We start from the raw sequence: 12,202 nt of genomic DNA, 5'->3' as shown, positions 1-12,202 counted from the left end.
ATTAAGTATTTTTATATTTATTAAATACTGCTTTTAATTCATTTTACACAATGGGCTTTCTCATAAAATTTTATTAGGAAGGAGTTCTATTCAGTTACCCGATGGTTATAGAAATGGAAGAGGACAGTGCTAGCTAGAGATTGTGGAATGTATCTTCTGCAGCCCTGGGGCGGGGGTGGGGGGAATAAAGGTGACCTTTGGGTTGTTTCAGGTGGAGGGTGTGGATGGGATTATAGAAAAGAGGATTTATTTCACACAGTGTCTTTCTGCATCAGTGATTTTAATATGGATTCTTAGTGGTTGTCAACAACTGGTTAGATTATTTTTTTTTCTTTTTTTTACACACTGCTCTTCGGATTCTGACCTAGTGAATTCTGGGCTCAGTCCTCCTCCCCCATCTCTTTCTTGATCCAGTCCACGTAGTTGAGTAGTTTGGTGTAGAACCCGTACCCCCTGCTGCAGCCGATGCCCCAGGATACGATGCCTGTCGCCACCCAGCGATCATTTTTCTCATCCCTCACTGCAAAGACCCCTCCGCTATCCCCCTGACAGGCATCTTGCTTTAGAGTCGGGTCCCCAGAACAGAACATGTTTTCAGAAAACACGTCTTTCCTATTTTTTTTCCGGAGCCAGCTCTCACAAACCTCTCGCTTAGCGATGGGCAGACGGACAAACCTGAGGTTGTGAGAAAGTCTCTCCTCCATGATCCCAAAGCCACTGACATAGCCCATGAGACCCTGGTCATAGAAGGTCTCGTTGTCGGGGAGGCAGATGGGGAGGAGGTTGGGGCCCAGGGTGACACTATTTTCCAGCTCCAGGAGGGCGATGTCCCCCTCGAAATTGTGGGACTCCTCCTGGCGGTAGTTGGGGTGGACGCTGACCCTGCGGACGGGGTGGTTGGCCAGCTTGGTGATCTCTTCCACGTTGACGTGGCCCAGGAACACGTCCACGGTGGCGTTGCCCTGCGCTTCGTAGTCCTTGGGGTAGAGGGTGTGCGCGGCCGTGAGGATCCAGCGGTCGCCCAGCAGCGCGCCGCCCCCTCGCCCGTGGATGTTGGTGAAGGCCTGCCAGGGGAAGTTGCCCAGCTTGGCCTTCTGGCCCCCGACAATGCGTTGCTTGTGCTCCACAGGGTTGACGGGTTTCCCGCACACTGGGGAGGAGAAGGGGGCGTGGGGGGAGGAGAAGGGGGCGGGGGGGAGGAGAAGGGGGCCGGGGGGGGGGGAGAAGAAGGGGGAGGGGGGAGGAGAAGGGGGCCGGGGCGGGGGGGGGGGAGGAGAAGGGGGAGGGGGGAGGAGAAGGGGGCGGGGGGGAGGAGAAGGGGGAGGGGGAGGGGAAGGGGGCCGGGGGGGGAGGAGAAGGGGGCCGGGGGGGGGGGAGAAGAAGGGGGAGGGGGGAGGAGAAGGGGGAGGGGGGAGAAGTCAGCGCCCGGCACCGCGGGCTGGCCCCTCCCCTTCGCCCCCTCTTTTTGGTTCAGGGCCCTTTCTTCTCTCTCCTCCCTCCCTACTCTTCCGTCTTTGGCGTATGGTCAGCCTCTTCTCCTCGTTCTTGTTTATTCTTCCTGGGGCTTTTCTTGCTCTTTTTTTTTCTTTTTCTTTTTTTTTTGGCCGCGCCGCGGGACCCGTGCCCCCTGCAGTGGGAGCGTGGAGTCTTAACCACTGGACCGCTAGGGAAGTCCCTCTTGCTCTTTTTTTTTTATTCCTGATCTCCCACCTGCTCAGTGAAAAGTCCAGGAATGTCGGGACAGGTCCAGCTCTCTGGGTGCCTCTGCCCTTCTGCTGGGGCATCTCCCCGCCTTTTTCTGATTCCTCCCTCACCCCATGTCTACCTTCAGCTTCAAGCTGGAGTGTCTCTCCCGTCTCTGTGCCATGCCTTCTCGGAGGCCCTGCAGGGCTGCCAGGGCCACAGAGGACGGCGGAGGGTTTCCACTCACCTGGCAAACACCGAGGCATCTTCTCTCCGGCCAGCTCATTCTTCCAAATGCCCTGAGCTGTGCAGGTGTACCGCCCTGAGGGGAGAGGGGCTGCGTTCAGGCTGGGAGGTCGTGGGCAGGGGCCAGTGAGCACACAAGTGCGGAGAGGGAGAGGACAAGAATCAAAGGGAAAGTTTCAAATATATGTGGATGGGATATTGAAAGTGTTAAGAGGCTCCATACGTATATTTTTGTTTTAAAGCTAAGTAGAAAAATCAGAATACTTAACCATTATATTCGACATGATCCCTATTTGTGAAAGTAGACACAAAACCTGCAAGGAACTTATCAAACTTCCATCAGTGATTGCATCTTGGTGCTGGGTAGTAGATGTTAATGGTAGCTATGGTTTTTGGTTTTTTTTTTTTTGGCGGGGCTGGGTGGATCTTAGTTCCCCAACCAGGGATTGAACCCACACCCTTGGCAGTGAAAGCGTGGAGTCCTAACCACTGGACCGCCAGGGAATTCCTGGTAGCTATGTTTGCTGATCACGGACAGCGTGCTGGTGCCCATTGCTCAGAACCTTAGCTGCATGATCTCATTTCAGCACCACCGTGAGGCTTTCAGATGTGCGTCACTATCCCCACCTTAGAGACGAGGAAACTGAGTTTAAATAATCTGCACAAGGTCACATAATTTCTAAGTGCCAGAACCAAGATGCAAAGTGGGGGTTGTCTGACTTCAAAGCTCAGCTATTAAGTAACACCTTGAATAGCCTATAAATAAGATTTTTTTCCTTTTTTTGCATGTTTCACACCTATTGTACAAAGCATGTGATTTCTTTTATTAAAAAAAAGTTTTAAAGATACCCATAGATGAGTTTGAGAGTAATTTAGTAAACCTAAATGCAGAAGTTCACAACATAGCAGCCTGAGAAGGTATGTGGGGAGAAGGCTGAGGAAGTCTCACTGATAAAGCTGTAGTGGTGGTAATGGTGATGGTGGTGATGGTGATGTTAGTGGTGATGGTGGTGGTGATGGTGGTGGTGGTGGTGGTAGTGGTGATGGTGGTGGTGATAGTGGTGGTGGTGGTGGCAGTGGCGGTAGTGGTAGTGATGGTGGTGGTGGTAGTGGTGATGGTGGTGGCGGTGATGGTGGTGATTGTGATGGTGGTGGTGGTGGTGGTGATGGTGGTGGTGGTGATGGTAGTGTGGTGGTGATGGTGGTGGTGGTAGCGGTGATGGTGATGATGGTAGTGGTGATGGTGGTAGTGGTGGTGGTGATGGTGGTGGTGGTGATGGTAGTGGTGTGGTGGTGGTGATGGTGATGATGGTAGTGGTGATGGTGGTGGTGGTGATGGTGGTGATGGTGGTGGTAGTGATGATGGTGGTGGTGGTGATGGTAGTGGTGATGGTGGTTGTGGTGGTGGTGGTGATGGTGATGGTGGTGATGGTAGTGGTGATGGTGGTGGTGGTGGTGGTGGTGGTGGTGAGAAGAAGCTGTTTATGAGATTCAAGTCTTTCTTTGTATCAGCTCAGGTGTTTCCTTCTTCAGCTTTGTTAGATGCCTCTTGGTACCTCTGAAGCCAGTGCCCTAGATAAATATCTTAATATTCACTCTGTAGGGATTCTACTGGAAAAAATTGCAGAAGATGTCCCAACAAGAGGGAGAAGACTGCCTCCCTCAGTCTTCTCTCTCCCCATGAGAAGATTTGCATGGGTCCCTACCTCGCTCAGACATGCTTCTGCCATCTCTGGTTTGCATCTTGTAATACGGCTCGTGGCAGTAGTACTGGATACGGGCCTGGTAGGTGTTCACCCCCGTTGTGGTGGTGTAATTGAAGGCTCCGTTAGGCAAGCTTCGGGGCTGCCCGCAGTCCTTGACTTGGAGAGAACACAGGGCCGTATGAGAGCTGGGAAGGATTGTTCCGGAACTTCAGTGGGAGGAACGTGAGCAGTCTGCCCACAGAGCAGGAGTGGACCCACAGAACATGCTGAGAACCTTCGGGAAATATGGTGAGTGGGGGGCTCTCGTGATGTACGGGAACTGGATACAATGAAATTCAGCTCTGGGTACAGCCTGTCAGTCCTGCTGAGATGAGGGCCGACTGGTTCCTGGATGGGCCAGAGGCTTCAAAGGACAAGTCAGGGGAGGGTCTTTGTGGGGAGATGCTTAGGCCAGACCCCTCTTCCCTTCTCCTCGGGGGAGACACATCCCTGAGTTGTAACTTACTCTTGCACCTGGGCATGGCGCGATGCCATGTGCCATCATCCTGGCAGACAGCTGTGAAGGACAGGAGCGCCTGTTTCCCCTGTTTGATCAGAGATAGAGGTGCTGTTAGTACAAGGAGGTGCTGCAGCTCCCTTCCTGTCCTCGCCCACACGGGAGCAGCAGGGATGCAAAGTCATCTCTCAAGCCCTCAGACCTTAGCACCCATGGACGTGGCTCCTTGGTCCTTCTTCCTAGCCGGTCCTTTCAGACCAGACTTACACATGGGCGCACATGAGCCACACAGCAGGAAGTCAGACCTAGGGCTAGTTGTCAGACCCAGTAATCCTCTCTCTAGACTCTTGCCTGTTTCCACTGAGGTCCAATTGAACCCCACAATTTTAAATTAAAAAAACAACAAGCCCAGTTGTGTGTTCTCTGCATTGAAACAAAAGTTTCTGCCCTGAAGTAGGACCATGTTTCTCTTCCTCTGGAGCACCCCGCATCACCTCATCGCCCCTAGACTGTAGTCTTCTTAAGGGCAAGGGCCTTTCCTAAAATACTAGCGCAGCCCAGCCACTTTCAAGGGTGCTTGAGGATGCTGACGTATGCTAAGTGCTGTCGTAGGTGAGCGGATGGCAGGGACCAGGGCGGGAGACGGCCCCCTCTGAAATGCAAAGTAATTGGACAAAATGAATGAGTTTTATTAAGATCAACAGTCATCCCAGACAATTCCCCCTGGAACAGATTGCAAGAGAATGTGTATGAGGACTAGGATGTCCCAGTGAAATGTAAATAATGTGAGATAAACCGTTTGACTTGTTTTAAACTCTACGATGTGAATGACAAATGCCAGGGTAAGGGTGCGGGTGGCGTAGGACGTGGTGAGTTGTAACCTGAGCAGAGAGGAGGGGTCTAGGGCACTGAGTCCTCCTGGAGCAAGGAGCAGTTACCTGGCTAACTCAGCTTGATGCAACATTCAAAGGTAAGCTCCAAGAAGCCTGCATGAATGTGTGTTTCTTTTTACTGTCCTTCCCACATCCAGAACACTGCCTGACACTCAGTAACACTTAAAATGTTTGTTGGGTGACTTTGCTACAACTGAAGGACAAACCAAAGGTCTCTCCTCTGATTCAGAGTAGGTCTTCCAAGTGGTTCTATTGAACAAAGATGGGATGTCAAGTCCCAGGTCCCTGGCCAGGGGTAACTCCACCTGCATGCTTTTTAAAAATAGCATTTTAGTTTACCAGCTTTTGTGAGATTGACCAGTGGAGAAAACCACATTCGTTCCTGAGTCTGCAAAGCTGAGGACAGGGTGGTGGACCTGGGGTAAGACCACCAATGTACAGAAAAGGAGCCCCTTCTGGTCGTTAGGCGGGATGCTGCCCGATTCATGAATCATTGAATAGAGTCAGTTAGGTCTTAAAAAAAAACCCCAAAATCCCAAGACCCAGAGCCCTGGAGCAAGAGGCAGGGGATTTGGTGGTAATCCTTGCTGTACACAATCCCGGTACTGTTGAGTCACTCCTTGCACTTCACCTCCGCCCCCGCCTCTTTGGTTCCTAACTCTACAATGAGTTATTGGGCAAGGCCAGTAGCTCTTAATCTTGGCTGGGCATTAGTATCACCTGAGTAGCTTTTAGTAATCCTGATGCCCAGGCCACACTCCAGACCCATAGACTAGTCTCTAGCAGGGGACCTGGACATCAGTATTTTAAAATCCTAAGTGTTTCCAATGGGCAGTCAAGTTGGCACAGGCCAGGTGACCCTTCCAGCTCAAACATATATGATTCTACTTGGGACTGAGCCTCAATCTGCTGTGGGCCTGACTGTGTGAATTACTCCTGATGCTGGGCCAGTTCCTTCCCCTCAGCTGTGGCTCTTACCTCCGTGAGCTGGTAGCCTTGTTTGCAGGTGGCGATGAAGTAGTCCCGGAACTCGTACTGAGGCTGCAGGTCCTGGATGATGGTGAACGAGTCTAGGGTCTTGGGCTGGGGGCACTTGATGACTGTCAGGGAAAGTGGAGGGCACATTTATGGCAGAGCCACTGGCCTTCTTTCTACCCACTACATCCTGCCCCCTTGCTGGCCAGTGAGGGGCCCCGGGCAGCCTTACCTTCGCTGGTGTAGTGCAGCTTCCAGCCCTGGCTGTCCCCTGACTCGTCCGTGAAGAACAGCAGGTCCACGGAGTTGCTGCTGGTGTCAATGGGCTCCGGCCTTTGCTTCCCACAGAACTCACCGATGTTCCTCTCGTTGGCATAGATCTGATGGGGGAGGAGGGAGGGTCACCTCTCCAGTTCAGACACTTTTCCCCAGGGCTGGGGTGGTGGTGCTGGTGGTGGGGATCCTGCTTTGTGTATGTTTTCAGCTGCAGGGTAAAAGGGATCCCCAGTACCCAGCTGCCAGGTGTGTAGGAACTTGCCCAACTCATGTGTGATGTTGGCCATTTCTGCACCAATTGGCCAGAGGGTCCAGCAGGAAGGAGCGATGAGAGGAGCCACGTGGCAATGGGGAGGAGAGGACAGGATCTCTGGGGGTGGGGAGGTCTGCTGTACCTGTAGCTGGTCGTAGGGACAGTGTACTTGCTGGTGGTCATCGATTTCGAAAGGCTCCAGGAACTTGAGTTGGAGGGTGAGGCCCCGCTCTACCCGGATGCTGTAGTTGCAGCGTAGGTCGGGGGGGTAGGGCTGGGGGTACTCCAGGCTGGAGATGTAGCCCGACGGCTCTGTGAACAGCTCGCTGCTGCACTCGGCTGTGAGAGCAAAGCCGGGAGGGGGGTCACCCGGAGACTCGGGCTGGCCCGGTGAGCCCTTGCTCAGTCCCTGCCTCCCAACCCTGACCTCACCGTGGCAGGAATGCCTGTCCTTCTGAAGCTCATAGCCTGGACGGCAGGAACAGAAATAGCCACCAATGTAGTTGTGACACAGGTGCTGGCAACGGGGCTGGGGATTCTCCTCGACCAAGTTGAGCTGGGAGGCACATTCGTCCAGGTCTGGAAGAGATTCCGGAAGGAAGGATTCAGTTCCTGCCGGGGGACTTCTGTGGTGGTGCTGGTCTCAGCGAGGTCACTCACCAGAGGCCTAAATAGACGAAGTCAGCTCCTGGCCACCTGGACCTCCCGGCCCCTCTAAACGCTTTCTGGGAACTGCCCAGTGGGGACAGGGCCCAGGTGGACAGCCGTCTTCTGGAAAAAGCTCTCTTGGGAAAAGCAAGGAAGGCCAGGCTTCCTGCTTCTTTGGAGTCAAGGTTCTCCTTTTCCGGCCCCCGTGCAATACGAGGCCTGGAACCCGGGCCCAGGGACCACTCACCCACAGCTTGGTAGTAGGCCAGGAAGCCCTTGTAGAACATGACGGTGCCGTTCTCCTCGTTGGAGAAATCCGTGTGGAAGGTCAGGAGCATCTTGTTCCCTTGGGACATAAATTCCTTCCTTCCTGGAGGGTTGCCCAGTGGAGAGCCCAGCTGCCCACAGAACCTCCCCAGGGTTTTCTTATCGGCAGAGATCTGGTGGAAGAAGGACAGTGGGGTAGGAAGACAGTTGTTGAGGGGACACGTCCCACGTGGAGGGTCAGTGAAGGTCATCCTTCTCTTGTCCCAACGAGCGGATCATGCTTCCTTGCTGGACGGGCTCCAGCTGCTCTCTGCCTGCTGGGCTCTGGCTGTTGCAAGCTTCCCCAGGTGCCTTTGCTCTGTCCCCTGCATCTCCATCCGCTAACTCTGCACGTTATCCTGTCCCCCAAACATCGTCCCTCCCCTTTTATGACCCCCAGCATGTTTCAGACCTTTCTTCACTCCCATCTCCTCCTGTGCCACCTCCCACTGGAATCCTGGTGGCCTCTATCTTTCCTTCATCCCTAGAGCCTGGATTGTCTGCTTTACCTTCTGTCCTGTCCTTCCACCTCGCCTTAGTCAGACCACTCACGTCCAGCCATGCCTCGTGACGGACTCAGCTGAACGTGAGCCTCCGGGGCCTGGTAGCCTTAGCAAGCGTGGCCGAACTTCCCTTACCTCTTTCTTCACAGATTCCTTAACGCCTCCAAAGCAGAAGACATGCCTCCCCCCACCTCATTCTTCACCATCCCTGCCACCGAGACCCCTCGCCTCCAACACTGCCGTCTCAAGTCCTCTGGGCTAAGATGTTTCATTTTCATGTTATTCCCTTATAACCTCCAGCAGGTCTCCTTGGAATAGTATTTACGGGCTGTGTGCACGCTCTACCTGAATCCTGAGTCAAGAATCTCACTGTTATTGGATGTAGAAAGATGGGACTGGGACGGTGCCCTTGGTCATGACAGAGGTGAGGAGACTGAGCTCCCTGTCCTTGCTGAAGCCTATGCTTGAGCCACGACCATGAACGTCTCCCTTCCCCACATCCCTGCGTTCCTGGTGAGGTGGCAGCCAAGGTGATACCCTCCATGGAAACAGGGAAACTGAGGCACAGCGATTTCCCAAAGACTCCTAGCAAGTAAGAAGATGGGGAAGGTTTTTCTGATTCCGGTAGGCAGTACACTTCCTGAGAGTGGGGCCCGTACCTTCCCTCTGTGTCTCTCCCCTCAGCGCTCCCCTAGGGGCTCTCAAAGCAGTGGACACCCATCCACGGCATCACTTGACTTTCAGAACCCCACTTGGCCATCAGCTTTTACAGGCTTGGGGCTTTGTTCACAGGTGGGCGTCTTATCCAGGGTGGTCAGAACACAAGTTCCCAGGTTCCAGAGACACCCAGCTCTCCCTCTGCCCACCCAACCTGACCCCCTACCTTGACATAGTCATAGAAACAGCCTTCCGAAGGCTCCAGGTCAAACTGCCAGAAGATGAGTTTCACCCTGTATCCCGTGGGGACCGTGATCACAGTGGTGGTCTCAAAGTTGTCGGGGTAAGGCTTGGGGTACAGAGGGGAAGTCACTTCCCCATAGAGCTTCCGAGGGGTGAAGATGGAGCCTCCCACCCTGCAGAACAGGACTGGCACCAGGACGTATAAGAGCCACCTGCCAAAAAGAGAAAAGGTATCTGTAGGGCTGGAGGGGTGCAGCAGCCTTGCGTTTTGGGCAGGGGCTGCGGAGGGGGTGGGGATGATCCTACCGCCGGGCGTTTTTCTCTCGACCCATTCTAGACCTCACAGAGGTGTTCTGGGGGGCGGGGGCGGGTGGAGTGGGGAGGCTGGTCTCTGCAGCTGCGGCACTGGGTGTTCCTCCCCAGGGCAGTGTCCAGTCCAGAGGTCATCACACTCCCTCCACCTCTGTCCCCAGCCTCCTCCTCTGCCCTGTCCCATCACTCCCCTCCCCTTCCCGGAATAGGGCTGGCTTGGGACCAGTTAACTGAGGGTGAGGGTTTCCAGTCATGGCTCTCTGAAAGGGCTCCCAAAGGCTCAGCAAAGGCCTCTGGGAGAAACCACCTACGGAAGATGGTTTCAGGCACAAAAGGACGTCTCTCCAGGGCCGAGTGGGTCCCCCATCTCGCTGCTCCCTAGGAGCTGGAGGAGGAAGACCAGGTGGCATCACCTCCTGGGTCTGAGGTCTCCTTTTGTCCTCAGGAGGAGGGATGGGGGGAATGAGTTTGCATGTGTGCACGCATGTGCACGTTGGAAAGGGTAAGGTATATACGGAGGGGAAGTGTGTTCTCACCTCCCTGAGTAAATCTGGTTGCCTCCCGTGCCCGAGATTCTCTGCTCTGGCTTCTCCCTCCCTCCTTGGTCCCCATCAGTCTTACTCACATTTCTCAAGGCCTGTTTTTGGGTCCCTGACTCTCCTGACAGCGTCTTCATCCACTCTGCGTCCAGGGAGAGCAGGGTCACGCAGCGGAGGGAAGGGGGAGGGAATGAGGGGGAAAAGGGGGGGACCATTACGGGAGGAATGTTGGAGGGAATGAACTATTTGCATAAACAAAACCGAAAAAAAAAAAAAATCTGTTTCCAGTGTAATTTAGTTTTGGTTTTGAAATCTCTGATGGTGGTGCCACCTGCTGGCCACATGGGGAAGGTCTAGAGATGAGTCTGCATTTTTTTTTTTTTTTTTTTTAATTTTATTTATTTATTTTTGGCTGTGTTGGGTCTTCGTTTCTGTGCGAGGGCTCTCTCCAGTTCCGGCAAGCAGGGGCCACTCTTCATCGCGGTGCGCGGGCCTCTCACTGCCGCGGCCTCTCCCATTGCGGAGCACAGGCTCCAGACGCGCAGGCTCAGCAGTTGTGGCTCACGGGCCCAGCCGCTCCGCGGCATGTGGGATCTTCCCAGACCAGGGCTCGAACCCATGTGCCCGGCATTGGCAGGCAGACTCTCAACCACTGCGCCACCAGGGAAGCCCCTGGGTCTGCATTTTTAGGGACAGAAAAGCCTTTGGCTGGAGGCCCAGACTTCCGTTTCTAAATCTGATGGGAATTCCCTCTTTCTTCAGGGACCTTCCTGGGGTCTGATGTTGTTGTACCAGGTTCCTACCAAAAGGGCAGTGGAGATTGCAGTTGAGGGTGACTCTCTTTCCTGGACCCTTCCTGTCCTTAGTCGCCTGGCAGCCCTGGTCTGGGAACAGCCAGGGTTTCAGTGCCCAGGATGATGTGAAAGGAACAAGGACTGGAGAAGGGTAGCGCAGGAGGGCACAGAGAAGAATGAAGTTTGGTTGCCCTGGGGCCCTGGCCTACTTCACTCATCAATGACACGTAGAGCAGAGATTGCTGTGACCCCAAAGCCGCACCAGGCTCTGTTTCAAGACTCTTCTTCGCCACCTCAGTGAACTCAGGCCTGCCAATGAACTTGTCTCTTAGAGAAGCAAGGGCAGCTGAGGACAGGATAGACACATCCTCTTATCCTCAGAAACTGGTCAAGAATTTGAGCCCCTGAGTGTCACAGCTGCCTAGGGCTGGGCACACAGTGTGGCTGTAGATCACTAGTGACTTGGTCTTTTTTTTTTTTTTTCATGTAATGTCTAGTGACTTGGTCTTTTCTGAGAGAAGGCCAGGCCCCTGGGAGGGAGAAAGGGCTCTTGTCTCTCTTGTCCTCCAGGCCATCGTGTTCTGTTTTAAACCTTTGCTCTTTGGGGAAGACTTTCTTCAACTCTCCGGGGCTCAGAGACCCTATGGCGGTGTGCTCCACAGGGAGACGCAGATCCAGAACAGGCCTCTGAGTTCTCAGGCCTCTGTAGTCCATCCTGCTTGTTTCCCCTATTAGATTAATCCCTCCATCTCTCCACCCACCCACCTGCTCACTTATCCATTTGGAAGCTACCTATTTAAAGTGCCAGGCACTTTCCCAGGCACTGGGCTCACGAAGATGTGGCAGCTTCCTATCAGGCAGTGACCAAGTCATCACTGAATGTAGTTTGAGAGCAGGCACGTGGGAGAGGCAAGATCAGCCCAGGTTGGAGGGTTGGAGGATTTCCAGCAGCTTTATATGTCGGAGCTGAGGAATGAGTCTGCCGGCGGGGCTGACCCATGACGCATGACCCGTGCCCTTATCAGCTGGGGAGGGACAAAAGCTAGGGAAGAAGGATAAGGAGCAGGTCAGGAGGCAAGAAAGAAGCGGAATCTTGTCTAGCAAATTGCACATTAGTATCTGGACAGCAGTATGTGTGTGCTGTGTGTTTACCACGGGGCAGGATGGCACATATACAGGTAGAGGAGGTGGTCCAAGAAGGGAAGTCTTGGCAGAAACTCTCCCATTCCTCCTAGGGATTCTGAGTTCTGTCCTGGTACCATGTAGCGTGACCGGAAACTGACAAGCTTGGACCTCATTAGCTCAGTCCCAGTGGGATTCCCACTCTGCCCAACCACACAAAATGACCTCGACTTACGTGTTGTGTTACACGCTTGATGTACACCAAGGACAGCAAGAAGAAACAGCCACGTGAAGATTGCTCAGGCATTTGTTTTCAAACTGGTATTGAAGGCATTGTTCTATTGAGCATTCCTTTTAAGGTTTGATTCTGGGGAGAAAAAAAGTTTCTCCCTTAACATAATGGTATGTTTCCCTCTGTGGATATATTTACATCTATATATCTATATACCTGTACCTATAACTATATCTGCCTGCACCTGTCTATATCTAGACATGTCTAGATCTAGATCTATAGATATGTATAGCTATATATTTTTTGCCTTGGCAGGGA

At 53.4% G+C, this 12,202-nt stretch overlaps 1 protein-coding gene across 2 annotated transcripts; it reads right to left on the bottom strand.

The window, feature by feature from the left end:
* Positions 1-261: 261 nt before the first annotated feature.
* On the bottom strand, positions 262-9,977 carry C1R (complement C1r). 2 transcript variants are annotated; one of them, XM_082420206.1, is made up of 11 exons: positions 9,823-9,977; positions 8,869-9,097; positions 7,424-7,616; positions 6,961-7,107; positions 6,671-6,867; positions 6,232-6,379; positions 6,003-6,124; positions 4,141-4,219; positions 3,636-3,791; positions 1,931-2,005; positions 262-1,150 (listed from the first exon to the last, which is right to left on the bottom strand). In XM_082420206.1, coding segments are annotated over exons 1-11 (2,118 nt in total). In that variant the 5' UTR covers positions 9,825-9,977; the 3' UTR covers positions 262-380. The 2 variants fall into 2 exon arrangements, with proteins under 2 accessions (XP_082276332.1, XP_082276331.1); XM_082420205.1 differs by lacking the exon at positions 9,823-9,977 and adding an exon at positions 9,192-9,290.
* Between the last annotated feature and the right edge of the window lie 2,225 nt (positions 9,978-12,202).

This window comes from Balaenoptera physalus, assembly GCF_965194825.1.
Source record: "Balaenoptera physalus genome assembly, chromosome: 13".
Classification (NCBI taxonomy): Eukaryota; Metazoa; Chordata; class Mammalia; order Artiodactyla; family Balaenopteridae; genus Balaenoptera; species Balaenoptera physalus.
Note: the sequence above shows the minus strand (reverse complement) of the source record. Positions and strands in the feature narration are given on the sequence as shown.

Coding starts and splice junctions, on each gene's coding strand:
- C1R (XM_082420205.1), bottom strand. CDS start 9,217: ATGGGTCGAGAGAAAAACGCCCGGCG. Junction 6,380..6,670: donor GTCCCTACGACCAGCTACAG/GTACAGCAGACC, acceptor CTCCCCCATCAG/ATCTATGCCAACGAGAGGAA. Junction 4,220..6,002: donor AAGGCTACCAGCTCACGGAG/GTAAGAGCCACA, acceptor CTGATCAAACAG/GGGAAACAGGCGCTCCTGTC.